Consider the following 22,156-nt stretch of genomic DNA (forward strand, 5'->3'; position numbering starts at 1 on the left):
TAATTCCACTGTAAACAACACAAAAATCTAATTTATATAATATCTTTAAAATTTCCCCCCCTTATAGTGAGTTCCAGACCACCGTATGGCAATCATTAGTGCTGAACCAGGGTATCACGCATGCATTCTGAAAAATGTGGTGTGGGATCAAGTATGCAGACTCTTTAGGCATCAGAAGGAGCAAGGTTTTCTGGACATGTTTAATTAGATATTTGTAAAATTCAGTTTGACTTAAGAGGCAAATTGTCTTTCTATACAAAGCCTCTCAATGTTTGTATGAAAGGAGTTAATTTTCTCATTAAAAGGCTGATATTTAAAAAGAGCTCTACATAGACATTTGAAGAAAAAATTTCACTTTCATTAGTGATCAAGAATAATCATATTCTTTGCTTGGTGAGTTATTGCTGTTGTGTTCCTAAGCTGCTTCCACTTTGTCCACCACAGCCTGTTTCAGGGCGCACACAGTTCTCCTTTGTGCTAACACTAGTTATCAAGTGTCAAAGCACTTGAGAACCCTAAGTACTGTTCCCAACACCCTTATGAGGTAGGTAGATAAATATTATCTCTGTTTTACAGATGGGAAAAATGAGGTGGAATGTGAGTTTCTGAGGCTGAAATGACTGACCAAGGATGAGTACTTGAGTGCTCAGACCTCCAAATCCTGTGTTCCCATTCCTGGACTATACCCCTCCATGCCTTGATCTCCAGAAATGAGTCTATTCCAGAGTGTAAAGGATACTGTGTCATAGAATATATTTACATATATTTAAAACAGTCATATATTCAACACATAGACTTCTGGTTTTCTATTAAATCATAAATTACATTCAATTATCACATAATAAAAGATAACTGGAAAAAAACCTATGTTTTTATAATTGGCAATTGATTGTCTCTTTGTTGTCAATTCACCTAAACATTGGACTAAACAACCTGTCAATAACATGAAGACATAAATGATTTGGAAGAGGATTAAGTTAAGCAAAAAGTTTCAAGAAAAAGCAAAACAAAGCCGAATTGGATTTGGGAGTAGCAGCTTTGTCGTCCTGGAGGCATTCACGGGTGTGTGAGTAGCAAACAGGCCTGCCTCCAGAGGAGAATTTACGAAGTGCAATTAGCACAGAGCCATGACGCCCCGTAGCTGGAGCCCTTTGATACAAAAAGTGGGGTATCCATTTGATTTCTGGGTAACTTCTGTATCTAAGGGTAGGAGGAACTCAGCAAGGAAGAGAGCTGCCTACCACAGGAAGTCATTCTAAGTTGGCACTAAATGTAGGATTTAACACACCAAAACACTTTCTAAGAACATACAAACATTTGGATTTTCTCTGGCAATCCCCTCATGATCTTTGCATAACTGAATACCTTCCAGTGCTTTGTATGTCTGCTTGTTGTCAATGCCTAGGGAGCAGTATTGCAACATAAGCACCCTTAAGAGAAAATTGGACTTAAAAGCTTGACAGTTTTTCTGCTGGGCTTCAGAACAGTAAGTGAGGTAAGCACATAATGTGAGTAAATACACATGTTCACCAATCCAGAGCCAAATCTGATGAAACAAGGAAGAGATGTCCACAAATAACCATAAATATGAAAATTGTAGGGATATCTCAAGTCTGCTTTCTGGAGAGTAAATTTCCCTTTGACATCAGCTTTTTCTTTTTTTCTGTAACTATAAAGAAAACACTAATATTCCAATATGCAATAACCAGTTGGTCTTTGGCAATCAGAATGACATCAACCAACCAAACAAAAACATGTATGTTTTTTAATTTAAAAAAATTACTTCTCTTGACACCATACAATTCACCATAAAGTAACTGAATCAAGCAGTTTAAACTATTTTTATGCTTAAAGGTATAAGAAATCCTTAAAATTAAAACTTCCATTTGAAGAATAAAAGTTAACAAATTTGTATTTCCCTTGAACAATTCTGTCAAACATTGTGAATGACTAAGAGTATGCCAGGTGCAGAGGGATGATTATAAATATGAAGGATGTAAAAGGCCGAATGGAAAGGTTCCTTGCCAGGAAGGGGCTGAGTGGCAGGCATCCAGACCTGTCACTCTGAAGGAGGTTTGTGGTGCAATCAGGTCTGAATACACTTAGGACAGCTTCTCCAACTTCTCCCGTTCATGTGTTTGTTTAAAGTAAGTAAAAGTCAAATAGCATTTGCCCTGCATTATGTATTTCTCTTTGCACAACAAAGAGATTTTATTTAGTAGCAGAATATCATCAGCAATAGATTACTGCAGAGTGTTAAATTCCATTACCTACAACACCTGAGCATCTTCTGTATCTCTAGGTAACATCAGAAAACCAGGTGAAAAACTGTATGATTCAAATGCCTAGATATCCCCAAATATCCAGATGTTTGACATCACAAAGACCAAATTTATTTCTTGAGTGACCTACTTCTTCACTTTTCATGGGATATTTGCATTTATGTGACACTTCAGTTTAGTAAAGATGGTTTAGCAATCATCTGAAAAATTCAGATGTTAAAAGCTCCCAATGAGAGGAAACTTAGTCATGAGGAACAATCAGAGCTTTAGGGCTATCAACGGTTTAGCAGTTTGTCTACATTGAAAAATTACTCAACTGTCCACTTTTTTTTTCACTTCTATTACCCTGAAAATCATTCTCACGAGAATTATTTTTCTAATTTTGGAATCGATGCACAAACTAAGTAATGAACCATGTTTAAATGATTCAGTTAATACCTGTAAACCTAGTTTAGTGAATGTGAACACAGAGTTTCTTGTGATGTGATGATATATTTACAATGGAATGATGAGCAAGGCCATGGTAACCCGGAATCTTATTGTTTTTAAAATTAGCGATAATTTAATGGTTCATGTTCTACAAGCAAGAGTACTTACACTACCTTAAACTATTATATCTTATCTTATAATCCATCAGAAGCTATTGGCATGCAGAGCTATTTGGCAGCACAGGGGCCAGTGACCAAGGAGAATTGTCATGGGGAAAATTTCCCTTAAGGACAGAGTCTCAGACATGAAACCACTGTCATCTCCTCTATCTTTCCACTTCAGTCATGCCTTGGCCTTTGATAAATTGACACATCTATTGTCATAGTTATAAAATGGCAGGGGCTACCTTGAACTTCTCCATAAAAAGTTAAATATTCCTGACAATGTATTAATAGTTTTCCTCTTTAATCACCACACCCAGAATTCTACAGTAATAGAAAACTTCTGTCCAACACTACTTATAGTCACTCTTACTCATAAGCCTTATAGAAGCGAATTGCTTATTGCTCCTGTGTCTCCACAGTCAGTCAATCAACTCTTTGTATATTAGAGTATGTGCCTATTTTGGCTTTGGAGTTCAGGAAACTAATATTTTCTTCAACTTACTAGTTTTTATTACCTTGCAAATGAAAATAAGTCACATGTGGTAGGTCACTTTTTCACCATCAAATTTCAGTGCTTGTGCCAAGAGCTAGTTCTGAAAATGACTTGCCAGAGGAGGGGATTCACATGATACTGGTGCCTAAAACTGGGACTATTGCTCAATAGCTCTTGGTATATCTTGGAGATAATCACCAAGATGATCACTTAAGATGGAGAAACATCTTTGAAACACAAGGAAAATGATCCCTGCTTCTTCTTATATTTCTATTAGATTGCTTATTGGATAAATCTGATGACTTTTACTCATTCATCTATGGTTAATTCCTAAAATTGTCATATCCAATTAGAGAACTTATAAGAATATCTAGATGCCTGACTTTGTTGCAAACTGAAACTATAACGTGAAATCAAATCATTCTTACCTTGTATCTCAAAGTTTTCTTTAAAAACAGAGAAGTGGAAAAGAAGCATGATTTTTAGTTGAGACTCTTGTTTACTTATAAGTGAGTTGAGAATGTGAGATTGGTGATTTTAGAGCTCACAACCAAGGCTTTACAAGGGTCTACGAAGCAACAAGAGAGCCAATTCCACATGTAAACGCATCTCATTTTGAAACTGGCAATGTCATCAACTAGGAAGGCAGGAATCAAGGTATTCAATAGCTACATCCATGCAGATTTTACCTCTGAAATTGAATTATAAATTCAATTTTTATAAATTTGTCATTACAGTATTGACAACGGTATTCTCAAGAAATGAAGTAAGGGCAGCGGCTATACTCTGACACATCAATCATTAAACAGATGACAATACCTTTTTTTTTTTCATTTTCAATCACAAGTAAATTTGTATTCATTTATAGTGAGTCCTTACGACCCAGTATTCATTTTCTGAGCTATGCAAGCCCTCAGGAATCCATAGATTCTTTTTTACTTTTTTTATTTTTCAAAAGTAGTGCTTACTGGCAAAAGCAAATGAAGTGGATGAATATTCATAGCATGAATGATGAGGAAGCAGGTAGCACGAATTCATGAGTGCGCTACTTCACAGGGGTCTTTCTCTTCAGGCCCAGGCACATCACCTCATGACACAGAACGAAGTGCTCCTTTCCACTAACTGATTAATTTTCCCTTGCAGTAGCCTGGCTAAAAAATTACAAGAATTTGCAAGATTCAAGGGTCTGTTGAATTAATTAATGCAAATCACCTTCAGTAACGCTTGACAAGTTCCAAGATGGTTCTGTAAAAAAAGAAGGGAATCGAAGGCATCAGCAATGTACTATAGCTTGTGAGAGTCCAGGCTTGCCATGTGAGTGTGACTGGCTGGTGCCCCTTCCCCCTTCTAAAGGTAGGAGAGGTTTCTTTTTTCACACAACACCAAACCTTTGATTCATAGCAAAGAAAATGTTTTCACCCCAGGGTTTCACAACGTACTTCAAAGATCCGTTTCCTTTTCTATGCATGATACCTTAGAAAGGTTAATAAGGGAAGTCACTATTTTAGTTCTTTGAAAGAAGGCTATAAAAAGGCAATGCTTTGACTAGCTGACAGACCTCCTTTGGTTACAGGAGGATTGCTATTGCTCCCAATTTGAATAGAATAAGAACTTAGAATGCGCCAAATAAAAAGCCATGGGTCACAAGTTAATTGCTAAGTTAATGCAACAGTAACTAACACACCCAAACACAAGTGCTCATTTTCCAGAATCACAATGAATTAGAATGCCCATGTTGATTAAGACATATTCTACTGGTCTGTAATGAAATAGAAATTTCTTAAAATAGTAGAACTCTGAAATATATTTTCAGCACACTGAGGGGTGTTTTAGAAATTACTGATAATGAATTAATTTGAAATAATTAAGGGTTGATTTAATACAACTTCATACCAGAATACCATTAGAACAGTTAGATTAAATTAGCTTAAACTCAACACCTCTATTTGTTAATATTTGTAGCAGTTACATAAGAATTTGCTTAGTCCAATTTTAATGCAAATCAAGCAATGGAGAGAGAAGGGGACCACCAGCTTAACTTTGTAGACAATAAAAACATGAAAGCTTACATTTTCTGAAATTCTAATAGCAGAGTAGGTGACAAGTTTCAGTAATAACACAAGAGAACATTTGTGTTTGTACGGTGTTGATAATATTTGCTTATACAGTTGATTAATTAGTTTTGATGTTAATCTCTTTTGTTAAACATAATCTTTGTTCTGCAAACATTGTATTAGTAACTATTTTCATCTTGTGCAATGGCTAAAACAGTAGTCAATAATCAGGGTAATGGGGGCGTAAACTTAAAAATCATGCCTTGGACCTCACACCTTTATTAAGTCATTTTTTAAATTCATACCTAATGGGACTCACCAGGAATTTTTTGTATCATTTGGAACTTGTGAAAATTAATATACTTTTCTCTCTTTTACTTTTATTCCATAGAGGACCTATGGGTTTATACATACCCTGATCAGATTTTCACATAGAGAAAGTTAGTTATGCAGGTTAGTATCTATCTCTAAACAATAAACTCCTTAGCTATGTGGGCAGCCAATCACTGTGGGCCACACTGCAGAAAGACTTGGATTGGGTATAATGCCAGCATGAGTGTCCACAAAAGGGGGGTCTGGCTGTCCTGACTCCTGAAGATAATACGACACATGGTTGCTCTTGAAGGCATCTGAAGTGTGGCTTTGGCATAACCACTCAGGTTGCAATAACTGAGGTTTATGTCTAGAAATTTTTTTATTCTTAAATAAGTTGTATGCTGGAGACATATTGTGTGGGCTAATGAAGGATGTTTCCTGAAGAACAAAGAAATAGCATATTTAAAAATTCTTCACACATTTTGGAGGCATCTAAATTCATGTGTCTTATTAAAAGAAATTCTCAGGAATATCCCCAAAGTTTACACAGAGATGATAGTTTTGAATCAAATATTATGTGCCAAAAGAATATTTTAACTTTTTTTGTTGCTTTGTGACCTTGTTTTAAAAATATCTAGTGTTGGAGTAAAATAAAAAGAAATATAAAATTATTTTTCACTTTATAGGCAGTCATCGATTGTTTATTTATCTTTCACTTATACCATTACCTCATGTTTGTCATTGTGTGTGGCAATTATTCATTGTGAGGTTTACATAATACAATCTTGGATATACTTATGTTTCTTTACTGCTCTAATGTGGAATTAAATATAGATATTAAAAAGACAAGTAGTGTGATAGAGCAGAAAAGAGGTAGAGTTAAAGTCAGAAGAGTCTTATTCTGCTACTAATAACCACATGTGAGCTTGGAATGTGAGATTCCTTTTGTACTTGATAGTGTTTATTGCCCAGCATGAATCACATGGATAATGCTTTTTGAATGAATGACTGAAGGAATCCTGATTACAAACATTTCCTGAACTATTTGAAGCTCAGTTGTTTCATTAATAAAAGTGTGTTGAAGTAACACTTGGATTCCTTTTAGATGCTATTTTCTGTAGAAATTAGTGACTTCTAATTTAATATAACTTCATAAAGATCTGTTTAAATCTTATAGATGATTCAGATTAATCACCAGTAGGGCTGCGAAATTTTTTTGTTTATTATTGGCTACCTTTTCAGCATCAGTTCCAACAACAATACAAACAGCTTACTGTACAACATCATTAAATGGATTATAACTTTGTCTTCCTATAGAATGCAGATATTTTACATTTGAAGTGAGGAGATAAAACATTAATTATTTTATAATCAACAAATATTTGCTAAACATTTACGATATTCTTTGCATCTAACCTTTCAATCTAAGGTAAGGTTCCTAGATTTATATGATGGGTCAAGCTAGTGGTATAATAATACTCTTAAATTTTATGACCTGCAAAATATTAAATAAATAAAATTTAGGGGAAAATTATGGCCATGGAATAAAATAATGACACTTCAAAGATTTGTTGATTTTTCTCTCTTTTCTACCCCCCGCTCTCTGTCAGGATGTCAAAGTAAGTAGTGAGGTTTAGTTATTTTTTAGTCTGTCTCACTGGATGACAGTAGCATCCATGTATAGCATATAAGAGAAGAACCATCAAGTTAATTTTTATTTATTATTTACTTAGTGTAGAGTAGGTCTATGAAGGGGGACAGCTGTTTGGGATAGAGGAGTAGCATTGATTTGACTACTGTGAATTAGGAGTTGAAGTAAAATTCAGTTACAGGTGATAGAGACTTTCATTTTTCACCAATGGCTTTTTTTTATTTTTAAAATTTAATTTTGAAAGGCGTCTTTGACTTTTAAATAAAAATTTATTTGAAAAATGTGATCTTCAGACCACAATTTTGTTTCCCATGAAACCATGCCAAATCAGAAATAGATATTAGTGGGAAGATATTCTTTGGTCTTCTAAAAGGATTTGCAGTTGTTAAAAGTTATTACAAGTTGTGTTCAACTCTTATCTTCTCCGCCTGGCTCTCTGCTGTGAGAGCAGGTTGTGTGTGAGCTAGCCTAATTGCTACAATTAGCAAAATTAAATGGCTCATTGTGTTTTTATAGGATTCTACCCACATTCCGCAGAGTTTTACTTTTGAGTGAGTAATTATGCTGTTGAAGCTGTTGACAGAGGTCCATATTGAGACTTCCCACATGCCCATTTTTAGATGGCATCTGGACAAGACCTCTGTCCATAGAGAGTCTGCAGTGAACAGTGCAGTCAGCCTGAGTGGGGAGAGGCAGCCCAACTGTATCATTTCACAGCCGGATACAGGCAAGGGCCAGAGATTTGGAAATGGGGGTAGGGGATAAGGGGCATTGGTCCTTAGCCATTTTGAAATGCTCCAGCTTCAGTTGAGGGGGAAAGGGTGTTATGAGTCACAGGCTGAATAAAGCACTCATTTTGATTGTTTTCAAAGTGACATTGGATTGCTGACGATAAATGAACATGAGTTGATCTGTATCCATCACTGAAATACAGAAACAACCGCTTTGGTCCTGCTGTGTTATCACCATGCTTGTCAACCATTCTCAGAGCTATATTTATGAAAGGCAGTCTGAGTTATTTTTAAAAAGGCTCTAAGGAACTCTCCTTAGAAACATAAAAATGCAGGCATTTCATCCAAGCTTTATATAGAAACAGTAATGGATAATGGCAAAGATGTGTGAGAATGCAGGCAAGCACATATTTAGTCCTGAAAATGGTTCATTAGGAAAAAGTATCTCTGGATTCTTGTCTAATTTATGTCAGAACTTCCTTCCATTCAATGGAATTTGGTGCATTTAAAGGCAAATGTATAACCTTAAACGACCCTGGTAAGGGCACCAGAGGTTTTCTTTGCTCAATTCAATCAGTTCAGAGAAAGAACTTTGAAAGGACTCAAAACTATTCTTTTCAGCTGCTTAAAAGATCAGATCCTTAAGAAGTGATGAAGCTCATTCAAGCTTAAAAGTGCTAGATTGTATCTAGGTATTGCCAACTGAAGTTCACAGGTGTGTTGCTATCTTATAGACAAGTACTGTATGCTTGGGCTGATATTGAAAAATGAAGAGAAAAAAGTTTTTATCCAAATGTCCATGTGTCAGTAACATAGCAATTTATATGCATAAAAGGGGGGCGTATACTTTACCCTTTTCATCTGTTACTTTATTGTGTGTGTATGATATATAACATTTACACATAAATGATTATTTTTTTAAAACCATCATTATGATTTCAATTTTTCCCATTCACTTTTAATTGCTTAGTGCTATCACTTCATTTATTCATAGATCAAAATAAATTGGGTATTTAGAAATTAAGCATAAATACTTTACTATACTTTTACCTTCAGGTAACTTTTATATTTTATATTTTTCTAATACTTGAGCTGTGTATTCTTGCCATGTCAGCAAAATTTATATTTGTTGAGTTCACAGCAGTATTATAAATGAATACTAACAGAGTGTCTGCAAAGTCAACATTACTGAACTAGACAATAAATAGTTAAGTGGAACAATGTAAATGCGTGAAGAGAATTTAAAGGACATAGTCATTTGAGGGGACCAAACTTTGACTTAGATAACATTTTTTTTCCTTACACACAAATACTTGAAGTCTGTGTGGTTAAGATACATATGTGCTTTAATTTTACCTATGGTTTCATTTAGAAATGCTAAATTGAAAGTAAAATAAATTTATAACATTTTCTTTTAGAAAATTTTATGGTCTTAGGCAAAACGTGAGTACTAAGAGCAGACTCCTCCTCTTAAAGAAATTCAGTAAACTCATGCACAGGAAATTGGAGCTCATAGTATTACCAGTTTTTATGCAAACCATGGTTTCTTCCTTTTGGATTCCCCAGTTCCTCTCCAAGGAGGGTTTAATGGTAGATTGAAAATGAAATCTTAGGAAGAACTAAAACATAAATACTAATATCAAACTTTGCTCCTTTGTATATTGACAATGTCTCTTTAAATCCTAATACTTTAAACTCTCTGTTATCTGTGTATCTAGAAACTAATGAGTCATCATCACCACACAGTCTGATGGCAGTGCTTTCTAAGTCATGGAAGTAAATCATGATTAACCTTGGAAGTAAGCTTTTTTTGTTTTTGTTTTTTGTTTTTGTTCTTATAATGTTGAGAAAACCTGTAATTTATTAAATGTAGGAGATGTCATTGCCTTAACAAGAATTTTTGACTAACTAAAACATCATAATCTTCAAGTATGTTGGATAACAGAGTATTTACAGTATTTGGGAAATCACTGAAAAATTCAAACTTCTTACACCCTCCTGACTGTATTCTCACCTCCTAGACAATGCACAGCACATAATTTTTTAAATTCACATGGCACTCATTTTGACTCTTAACATGTTCAATGAGGGATGAAGTTGAGAAATAATTTAGGACTTACATGACTGAAGAGTGATGGGGCCTGTGGCGTTTGCGTTGATTGGACACTATTATACTCTTCTCTGTTTGCTCATGAAATCAAAGGTATAGTTCAACTGAGCAATTCAATTTACAAAGATCATCAATTAATAGTTATCTTGGAAATAATAAAACTAGTAACTCATGGTTCTGCACAAAAGTGAATTTGTGAATATAGTCATTTTTTCCTTCTATAATGGGGGTACAATATTTTCACCAATTGCTGACAAGAGGAGTATCTTCCTGGGCCTTTACTGGTGACTAGGAAGTCCTTTCACATCCGAACAAAATATTATTGTTTTTTAGTGAAAACGTTGCTTGGAAGATCAAATTATGGCATAATAGGAAAGTATATTTACTGATAAAAAATTGTCTAGTTTTTAAACATCTCTTTGGGCCTTTGTACCAAAAGAAGTCCTAGGTTGAATGCTCTGTCATTTCCCGTGGATTTAGTCATGGGGACAGCAGTCTCTGTTTGAGGTGGAGGCTATAGAACATGAGTGTTTTAACTGGACAGTCCCAACACTGGAAAATTAAGTTAAACTGACTTTTTTCTTTTTTCTAGAGACTTGACTAATATTTAATATGTCAGTTGGGTTAATATAAAACCAGGGAAGAAAATTTAAGACATCTTCCACTGTGGTCAGGTTTGTCATAATGGATAGATGAAAGTAATCATTTACATCCTTGACTTCCTGGGAAACAATGGCCAGTCTTGACAAGCCCTTCCTAGTTAAGCTGATTCTCTAATCACCTGATATTCTGATAGCACCCCTGGCCAGGTTCCTGGGGACACCGACATGGCAAAGTAGGGTGATCTTGCAAGAGACAAGTGTTCTCAATCTGCTGAGGCAGGCTGATGGAATTTGTGGACCAGTTCCTGACATCCCAAGTATAATTACGATGCTTAAAGTATTTTAAGTGATTCCAGGTCTATAAAAAAAGTGATGATACCTATATGTATACCCTATATTTTTATTACAAAAATATTGAAATAATCCATGAGTTATTCCACTCTGCACCAACTATAAAAAAATACTATCAAAGTTTGACCGGCACTTTTAATGCAACAAAAAGCACCATGACCGAGGACACTGGAAACAGAAAGCGGGGAACGTTTACTTGCTGTGCGGAGGTATTTAAAACCAGAAGCCTGTTGTAAGAGTACAACTTGACAAATGATTCAAATACAAATCTTAGTTGGATCTAGTGATAAGCCCTCAATCAGTTCAGAAGGGTTTTCTCATAGCATATGCACTGCATTTCTCTGCTCATACTTACTAAAAAGTGTCCCAAAGCCTCTAAAAGACACATCACTTTGACCTTGAATTGGTGGTGGTGGGGGGAATCTGTACACACTGGAAAACTTGATTGTTCATTCTAGCTTCTACTTTTGTAGGGCTCATGGCACTCATTCTCAGTTGTCCATGTCAGTCCTGCAGTTGGATGGTGTTTGGCACTAGAAAGATGAGGCATGGCATTTTCTGGAATTGAGCCTGCCAGTGATCACATGGAGCCATGCATTCTGTGACCTGAAACATCCAATTATAGCCTGGTCCTCTCCTGCCAATCTGCTGTTATGTTCTCATGTGAGCTGCACAGGCCAAGAAATCAGATGATCATTTTGCCTTTTTCCCCACTTCCTCTTCTTGTACTTAATAATTTTTTTGCAGTTGAATACTGAATCATGATTACCATTTTATTTACATCTCTAAGTTATTAAACTCACTGGTCTTGCCAGAAGTCATACATGTGCTGCATAGGATTTCTGTCATAAAAGATGTTCTGAACTGAAAATTTAAAATAAAAAACCAGTCCTGAAATGTGTTGAAAATGAACCATTCCATCAATTCTAATACACGTATAAACACATCTGAGTTTGCTGTCCACTGGATAGGCTTTTCACACATGGTATTTGTTTCCAGATGAGAATGATTTATGAATTCTTATCTAAGCAGTACTACTTTTCTTCCTGGAGTCTTAGGGGATATATTCTCTTTCTCTTTGTTTTTATATTCCTATGGGAATTGGACCTTTGCATCAAGAAAAACCACCTAAGCCATTTTGACAGGACTGGTGTGTATGTGTCTGTTAGTGTATCTGTATGTGTGTGCATGTGTATATGACTAAACATATTTTTATGCAAACATCAGTTAATTTCATCAGAACACCCTATTGATCAGAGGCAACATTTTTGATAATCATAGTACCCTCTGGTGGATTCGCTGAAAGACAGTGCACGACAAGTTGGTAACAACAAGGAATCCTAAGCTGGCATGTTCCCTCCCCAGTGGAGTAGGAGATTGTAGGGCTGTTGTTTTGAAAGAAGACCAACAGGGGGCAGTCTGCTGGTGGAGGGTCCGACAGTAATCACTAGGAAGGTCAGCCTACAAGCATGACAGCTCATCTCCCTGCATTAGAATGGAGTTTCATCATTGCCACAGCCCTGCTGTCGCCCCTTTATCTGGCGGTTGTGGCTCCTCCAAGTCTTCTTTTTTTATAAAGTGGTTTCATACTCCAACCGCTCCTGAATAAGAGCATCATCTTTGTACTGCAGCCTTGGAGGAGAGGGGGAACATTCAAAGGCTAAAATGGCCTTTCGGAGGCTTCGGTCCAAAACGTGTCTCTCCCATGCTGGGTACCTATTCCTGAACAGGTCAATTTTAATGACAGATTCTTCAATCCGTGGTGGGCGAGATGATGGTGTGGATGGGGCTGTGGGTCTCACCTGAAAGACAGGTACACACCCATCCCGCTCTGCAAATTTCTGGTCGCGGTCACTGACAACACTGCGGTTGTTGGAGATGGACCGCAGAGTACTTGTGGCCACTTCTGGAGGCAGAGTGAAGGCAGTGACTGGGTCCTCACAAGCACAACTTGGTGACTGCCCGAACCTGGGTCCATTGGGGTGAAAGAAGGCATAATACATCAGCATGAAAACAACGCCAGTTAAAAAGCTGCTGAACACCACACACAGTGCTGGGATGGCAAATGCATCTGCAATCTGGGGAGCCTTGTAGAGATACCAGAGGGCGCTCAAGGCTGTATTTTCCAAAAGGATCACAAAATAGTAAATGAAGAGCCTGCAGCGTGTCCTGCCTTCCTTGACATTGAACCAGCTGAAGATATAAATGATCCCCACAACCATGTCGAACACTATTTCTTCCCATTTGGTGATACAGAATTCTGTCTCACAGTGGACGATCCAGAAGGTCATGATGCACCAGTGAAGGACGATGAAGATCCCAAAGTACAGCTGGAAAACTGAGGCAAAAAGTGCAAAGGTGATGACCCTGGCAGCAATAGTGAAGAAGTGCCAGCAGAACTGAATGACAACAGCCATGTAGCTGATGGGCTTCTTGTCATCTCGAGAGTCCCGAAGGGCCTTCTGGTATGAGGCCAAGGCCCAAGCCAAAGACACAAGGGAAGCTGCCGCTGTGAAACCTACAAAGGCAAACAGGAAGACATTCTGTCAAAAGTGAGATGCAGTGCTGTCTTCTGGAAACAAGTCATGTGGTCTAGGGGCTTGAGACACACTAGCTTTGATTTCAGCAAAGCTCATAATTTCTTTGAGTTTTAACTGGTCTATATACTCAGATGGGGCTCGTAGTATCTGTCCTCTATGGTGCCCAACCATATGAAGCTAATGGAAATGCTATTCAACTCTATCATGGGGTGTGGGACCTGGAAATGGGGTGGGGTTTAACTTTCCATGTTTTGGTGTAAATAGACTCAGGAGGTAGTTTTGTGTAGTGTGAATATAACCATGAATTGGAGGTTTCATGTATTACCTGCATGACTTTGGACAACTGTTTAAATTGGTATTCTCATTTATAAAGTAGATGATCTCCAAATCTCCCTGTCAACTTTGAGAATCTGTGATCAAAAGGCATGAATAATCCCAGGAAACTTGAGGGGCTAGCTGGTTTACCTTTCTGCTTCTAAACAAGGAAGGAGTCCTTCGTAGTGTTTTCTGTGATATCTGGTGTGCAGTTTGTCCTAATATAATTTGACACTCTTCCTACAGCTTTTGTATATTCCTTACTGCCTTATCCTTAGAAAGAGAAATGTCTGCCCACTTTCATCTCTTATTCTTTTATAAATTAAAGGTTGTACAGAAGTCAGTTCTCTACCACTTATTATTTGATCAGCCCATTTGGTTAGTATTCCTCCTTAAAGTATGTTTCCAAAATTTAAAAAGTCATTTGTATTGCTTCCCTTCACTCTTGCTCCATTTACTTCGTCTAAAATACCACCTCTATGGCTAGACATCCACAGGTCTCACTAAAACACACTGGGCTCTTTCAGGAGAGAGCATATTTGGGGAATTCCACTTTGTCACTTAAATGTTCTATCAATTTGCATTTGCAGCATTTACTTAATGAATTATACACAGACTTACCAATATTACAAATGGTTTTGTGTGTTCTAAAATCCTGCTGGTTTTTCTTCACCAGACTCTGTTACTGATCATAACCAGGTCACCTTATAGTCTTTCTCCCTCTATGGAAATAATAGAAGGGGAATTGACAAGAACTTATGATAGGACTTATACTTTCCTTTTTATGTTTTGATAGAGAAAAGCTGTTGTCCATGGTCCTTGAAAAATGTATTTAAAAATTGACTAATTGGAAAGAGCCACACTGATAGAAAGAAAAACATTTAACCTCAATAATCATTTCTTACACATTCTCCTTGAGTAAGATGAGTTCTAAAAAATAATGATCAATAAAATATTTTCCATCATCCACTTCTCATACTTTTTCTTAATAAAACCAGTAGAATGCCCACATCTTATACTGGACCGTCAGTTTTTTTTCTGGCCAGCACAAATATCTTTTATTACCATAACTCTCAGTAAGTTGAGAATATTTTTAGGTCAATTAGAGAATAATACACAAAGGAGTTTATGTTAATGTAATTTCTGTGCGATGGAAACATCTACATCAATTATAAAGCAAATTCATGAGTGGAAAGAGAAAGAGGCATAAAACGTTTACAAAAAATGAAAGTAGGTGAGAGGATGGGAAATAAAAGGTGATGGAATAATGCCTGTGTGAACGATACTTATTACTAGTTTAGGATATAAGAACAAAAGTTGTGTCATTTTAATTTCAACATCTTTGTGTGGCATAGAAGCCTCCCACGGCCTCGCTCCTTATCAATACCATTAGCTATGGTACAGATTGCTTCTTGAATAAAGTGTGTTCTCCTTATGCGTTTAAACTGTGCACGGATTGCTGATTCTCCATTGGTACAGCCCGTCTTTTTTTCACAGGCCCGCATCCTTTAGGATAGCGCTTGAGCACAGCGCCACCTTCAGGGAGATTACGGCATTGTTGGTCAGGCTTGAGAAACACAAAGAACCAGTGGAGTTGATCAGGATTGTAAAAGCAGGTTACCAGGTTGCACACGAAAATGTTATTAAAGGCTCTTTGTCAAAGCAGCGAAAAACAGTAAAACAATTTTACGTACACAGTGCCATAATATTATCTGTTGTCATATTTAAAAGAACTGGAAATTAGCTTAGTTCAAATTCTGTAATTTTCATACCTCTTATTAATTCAGCCTCCATTTGACACTCAACGACTCAACAAACTTGTTCAGACACTATTCTAGCAGTAGAAAAATGAAGATTTTCTATCAGTTTTGCTTTCTAAGCATCTTACAATTTAAGAAACCTAAATCAAAGGCAAATTTCATGCCCATCATAACCACTTCCTTTATGAATTCTCTGCTTTAGCAACAATTATAATTTCCTTTGTTCATTTGATTATGGTTTTCTCTTTCATCTCTTTAGCAATTAGTTTTTCAAAGACAAATATATACCTGAACAGAAAATATGGGGCCATTTCAGAGTTACTGCTCATTACAAATTTACACTTGCCATGAAATGGTTAGTTCTTTTGCTTTTTACACTCCAAAGCTAAGTCTCCTGCTTCCTGTAGAAAGAACCCTTCCTGTAAGCTACCTCCTCTCTCTGAAAATTCCAGCTCTTCCTCTTCAAGAGCTCCTTCCTGATGCTTATACACCTGCAACAAGCCTCTTTCATTCCCCCAAACACCATTTACTAGGTTTATCTCTTCTTTTTTTCAGACTTGTCTCTTTTCTGTTCACCTCCCATTTTTTGTTTCTTGTTTCCCATTTTTATCTGCTTATCCTCAAGATATTGGCACTGCTGGTGATGCTCTCCCAGTCCTCTTTTCACCTCTGCTTCTGTCTGAGTGATTTCCCGCAGTCCCATGCCTTGGACCCTTTCCTCCAACTCAGCGAACACCCATTTCCTCCACCAACTGTGTCTCTTTACCTGAGCTCTCACAAGCCTACAGTCTATGTGTGCTTGCTTTACACCTGCTTCAATATTTAGAATCAATCTGGCTCTAGACAACATTTGCTTTCTTATTGGAAGAAGACAATTCTTCTTCCCTTATGTTCCCTGTTGTTAAATAGCTTTCTCAGAAAAAGTGGGAACATGAATTTCCAGATAGGCTGCCACAGTTCTAAGAAGATGGTTTTATGAGCAGCTTGACTAAAATATTTTGCAAAGCCACTCAAATCCAAGGTTTCATAATGTGTGCCATTTTGGTCCATTGCATCTGAAGGGATCCAGAATAAACCACTGTGGCATAAAAATCATTTTCAGCTGAAGGAGTTTGAGTTCTTGAAATTTCTTCTCTGCCTAAAAGCAGAGCCTCCCCTAAAAACGTAATTGTCATAAATCCTCTTCCTCGGATCAACTCTAATCTTTTCTGTGAGACATGTTTGTACCACATCCAGACATAGCCACAAAATGATCACATCTCCTATCTATTTTCCTAAAAGTCTTTTATCTTTCCCAAAGGTCATTTGTTTGTCCATAAATGCCTTACTTCTCTACTTCTAAAAGTTATCTGTTCTCCTGGAAGCAGTCCTTTTCATGCTTTATTAAAAGGGTACATAATCCCCAAATTCTAACCACCTTCTTGAGTCAAGTTTCTTTGTGAACTTCTGTGTAGTACATATGTAATTAAATAGGCAATTTACATAATTATATGTAAATTTGTCAGTATTATTTGCATCTCTTTAAGTACTGAACCTAAGAGTATAGAGGAAGAACTTTTCTTCCCAGAAAACTGTCACTGAATCGAGTCTTATTGTTCCAGGTGTTTTTGCTTTCTCCCTGAACTGCAGCCCAAACAATTGATCTGACTTTGAATAAAACAAGTCAATGATCCTAAAGTTTTTCTGACAGTTTATTCCTTAATTTTGAGCTATTTTATCTATGGCTATATTCAGATAAAGATTGGTAAGGAATATCACACCTTTGGAAATATTATACAAAATTTTTGCATTCTAAAATTTATAAACTAGGAGGAGGTTACTTTTGGATTCTTATATCTGTGCATTTGATTTGTTATAAACACTGCTTAGTAACTCAGAGACTAGTTTCTCAGAAGACTAAGATATTTGTCCATTTTAAATAATTTTTTTTCAGAATTAGGATTACAAATCTAATACTATTTAGTCAGCTAACAGTATTTCAAAGAGAATGGACAAAAATTGATAGCATGAATTCAAGAGAACAGCAAATTTTGAATTTATTTTCTCTTTTCTCTGTGCTTCTTTTGGATGTCTTTTCCCATTAGCATGTTCTTCTCCATGTCCTTTTCTTCCTTCCTTTTCTTTTCTCCCATCTGTGGGTCTCCCCTACTCCCCTGCTTTGCCTTTGCTCTATCATTCACTCTGCCTTTTCCTCTGTTTCCTGCTATTATTGAACATAAAATGGAATTAAATTATTTTTTAATGGTTGTATTAATGAAATAATGTTTGTTATTGCCTGACTCTAACCTCACAACTGCCCCTAAAACTCAAATAAACTAAAAATAAGAAAGGGAGTTACTTTAAATGGCCTATTTCTGACTACTCTTCTCCTTCCTCTGCTCTGAATTCTATGGCTTTGCTCCAAATCCAGAATTGCTTTCCAGGCTTCCCACAGCTCCCATTAAAAGGGCTCATCATCACTCCTGTTTCTCAACATAAGTAACTTTTTTCCCTATAATTTTCCTCTAATTTGAATCTAAATGCAAGCTAATGAGAAATACAGGGAATTCTTTATATTTTACTTAGTATCATAGAAAATAGCTTAGAGTATGATTGATAGGGGCAGTGTATAACAGAGCAGGAGGGGTCTCCAAAGTCCCCACAGCTCATGGTTTTGTGGGTGGGGAAAGGAAATAATACAGCTTTTAAGGTACTTTGCTTATCTTTTGCAGGCTGGTATCTAGATAATAGCTGTACTACTGCCTGGGTAAAAGGCCAGTAAAAGGGCAGATGATACAGCTTAAGATACTTTTCATAACAGTGAGGTATGGTGCTCTGGGTCAACATTTAAAATAAGGGGGAGCCATGAGGAAGGAGACCATACTGTTGGAAAGCATGAAAAGAAGGTGGTCCACCATGAAGTCTGATGTGAAAGAAAGACCATGTGGTTTGAAAGGATGTGAAAGGCCCCTGTCCACTATGAAAGGAAGCACGATGCAAGGAGCATGCTAGAGGAGCATGATGGATCAGCAGGTTGTAGCAGACATGTGAGAAGAAGCAGCTATGCATTTTGTAGTCAGGATTCAGCCATGCGGCTGGGCTAGTAGGAAAGCAGGTATGTTGCTGCTTTGATCCTGCCAGCTCCAGCTGAATCCAAAGCCACCAAGAACTCTGCCTTGCAGGCCTGGACTCTATCTGGACTCCTGGAACTTGGGACAAATGGAGAGGACACTCTTAGGACTTGTGCCTTTCTGGGACTTCACCATGATCCAGTGTAACATGGCACATGCTTTCCTGGACTATTATATAGAGGTTGAAGACAATGTACCCCAGAATCTGAAGGAGAGAGCTGACAGATAAGGAATGGGGAGCCATTGGGCTTGGTTTTGACTTATAGCCTTTTGGGAAGCAAAGGAAGTGCTGCACCTCATCAGAAAATGGGGCTCTGAGCTGAAGTGCTCACAGGCCCCCAAGGTTGGAATCTTGTAAATAATGACCTTTTTTTCCCAATACTAATTGTTGGGCCATACGCCAAGGTGCCACATGAATGAGTCTTGCTTTGCTTGTTAACAGTGGGAGGGGGTGGTGGGAAAAAGTCTGTCTTCTTAAACATTATTGCCTCTGGGAAATAATGGGTAAGGGGTTAATATGGGATATTAGACCATTGGAAATGTTATAATCTAAGAGATTTTTTTGATTTTGAAACCTGTAGACTAGGAAGGAGCTATTTCTGGCCCTTGAATATAAATTAGTTCTCTCCACAAATTTGTTTTCCTATCAAGCGTTCCTCTTTCTTCAGAGCATGTATCCCAGTTAATAATTATGTTTCATTTTGTGCTTGTTTAATTATTTTGTTTCTCACTACAATGGACCTTTAGGTAAGAATAAGAACTTGTTTTGTTTACCTTTACATCCTCTAGTGCCTTGCACAGTGCCTGGTATATATTAAGAATTGGTACTTAAAGAAAAAAGGAAAGACGGAAGGAAGGAAGGAAGAATATTTTTAAATATAGACTCAGAAACACAGAGAATGAGAAATTTAAAAAATGTGTATAGTTCTTCGCTGTTCTCCTATTCTTTGCAATTTCAGTCTGAACTGCAAATGCCTAAACACTGTGAAATACAATCTGTTTTTGTTTTGTATTGTGTGTGGTTGGGGTGTAAATAAGAATCCCTGGAAATCCTCAGAGAATGCCTTATCAGATTTTTAGCCTGCTTACCTAGAGTATGAAGTTAAGGGAATTGAACCAACTATTCTAATTCTTTGACTCTTCAACAAACAAAATGAGCCTATCTCTTTCCTTCTCCTGTTGAAAGGCATAACCACAGCCCTTCCCTGTAACAGGCCAGCCAGAGGTTACTGTCTTAAGGAAACACCTAGTCCTGGCCTGTGTTCACAACTAAACTGCAGCTGGTCAGAAAAAGCTCTTCTTTTTAACTTAAAAATTATTATCCTGTAAAGTTTCAGACATATACAAAAGCAGATAGAATAATACAATAAATATACCCTTCATGTAGAATCAACTAAAGGTTCTTACTGAGTCCTAAAGTCCATCACAAGGGAAGCATGACTTTTGGCCAATCTGATGGAGTCTTGGATCCACTCCTTCCTGAATCTTCCTGTGTCTACCCTTTCCTGAATGCTCCTTTCTCTGTACTGACAGAAAAGCCATGTTGAACGCTGACTAGCTAATAGCTGTTACATGGGTGCATCTTCAGTAGCCTGACCTGATAATTCTTTGGGCCACCTGAACACCTCTGGCTTATCCTGTCATGTCTTCCTGTGCTCTAGCCACATCTCTCCATTTTTCATGTGCTAATTAAGACCATGTTTCTTCTCAAAGACTGGAGATGCTGTGCTCTCCCTTGAGAAGTTACCTTTTTTAAAATTTAATCCCTACTCATCCTTATCCTTCAGTTTTTTGTGTAAGCATCATTCCTTTTCCTAGGGAAGCCTGTCCTAGTCCCTAATATAAATCCAGTCAACTTGTTGCAAGTGCCACAACACACTGTGCTAGCCTATTCTTGACAGTGCACCCCAGCACACCCACCACAATCATCTACTTGTGCGGGTGCAGGTGGACACGTCTCCCCATTCTTTGGCTGACCTTGTGCCCCAGGCATCTGTCATTCTGCTTGAGTACCAATTTCTGAAAGGAGTACACTTGTCATTCAGTTGCTGAATCTCATAATCTCCCTATCTGATCATCACCTTGATTGCAAATATCTTGACTTCCCTTCCTTTCACTACATTTATCTGTCCAGTCATTTTCAACATTTTTGGAGGAAATTTAAAGTGTGTTCTCACCAATAATTTGAGAATGGATAATTTATAACATAACCCTTTTCAGCTATGGAGGCAAGATTATTAAATGACCATTAATAACATACACAATCTGTTTATCACAAACATGGTATTTTTTCCCCCTAAAGTCAAGTTCCTAAACAAATGAATGACAAACAAACCACTGAATTTTAGATGACAATATAATATTGATTTCTTTTTTCACATTTCTTATTTTTTATTTCAATATCTAAAATATTCACAGATGGAGTATTTATTCATTAACTTCACCATGGAATATGTGCTAAACAAAGCATACAGGTATTCTGTAATTATAGGATTAGATATTTGTGGTTATGTAAAAGTTTACCTCCTAGAAATTATCTAGAAAAACACCACTTACACACACACACACACACACACACACACACACTTCTGAGTGTTTCACTGGGTTAATTTCCATAAAAAGTGAATAGCAAAGAATAGCAGGAGAAATATCTAAATATTACCCAGCACTTTTTTAATATTTCAAGCTTCTACAGTATTATAACATAACCATGTCAGGAACACTTAATTCTCAATTCTTTTTCTTTTCCCTTCAATAGCCAAGGCCAAGATGTACATGCTTTTTATTTTCATAAGTATTTTTTCCAAAAACACTATGTGGAATAGGTTGATCCTCACAGGACCTTGACTAACTAATGAGGTATGAACAGTATTCAGAAGAAGTTCTTAAGCATTTATGAGGCAAAACAAAAGAGAATAATCAAATTATACAACATATTTCTTTTTTAGTGGTTGTTCTTTTAATAAAATGCCAAGAGCATTGGAAATTGGTCAAATGCTGCTTGCACTTTAAAAGACAAAGTGTAAAACTTCATCACAACAGTCCTGCTGTTGAGTACATTCAAGAGCTGGTACTTTACCAGGGATTTCACTTCTGGGAATTTATCTGAAGAATCCCAAAACACCAATTCAAAAGAATATGTGCATCCCTATGTTCATTGCAGCCTTATTTCCAATAGCCAAGGTCTTGAAGCAGCCCAAGTGTCCATCAGTAGATGATTGGTACATTTACAAAATGGACTACTAGTTG

At 36.9% G+C, this 22,156-nt stretch overlaps 1 protein-coding gene across 1 annotated transcript in view; it reads right to left on the reverse strand.

The window, feature by feature from the left end:
- Positions 1 to 12,341: 12,341 nt before the first annotated feature.
- The window catches only part of XKR4 (XK related 4), a 496,242-nt gene continuing 486,427 nt past the window's right edge, over positions 12,342 to 22,156 (reverse strand). Inside the window, exon 3 of the mRNA XM_090282857.1 lies at positions 12,342 to 13,700. Coding sequence (XP_090138983.1) covers positions 12,754 to 13,700 — 947 coding nt within the window. The 3' untranslated portion in view covers positions 12,342 to 12,753. The remainder of the gene's footprint in view (positions 13,701 to 22,156) is intronic.

The sequence above is a fragment of the Furipterus horrens genome, unplaced genomic scaffold, assembly GCF_987537825.1.
Source record: "Furipterus horrens unplaced genomic scaffold, mFurHor1.1.pri manual_scaffold_7, whole genome shotgun sequence".
Classification (NCBI taxonomy): domain Eukaryota; kingdom Metazoa; phylum Chordata; class Mammalia; order Chiroptera; family Furipteridae; genus Furipterus; species Furipterus horrens.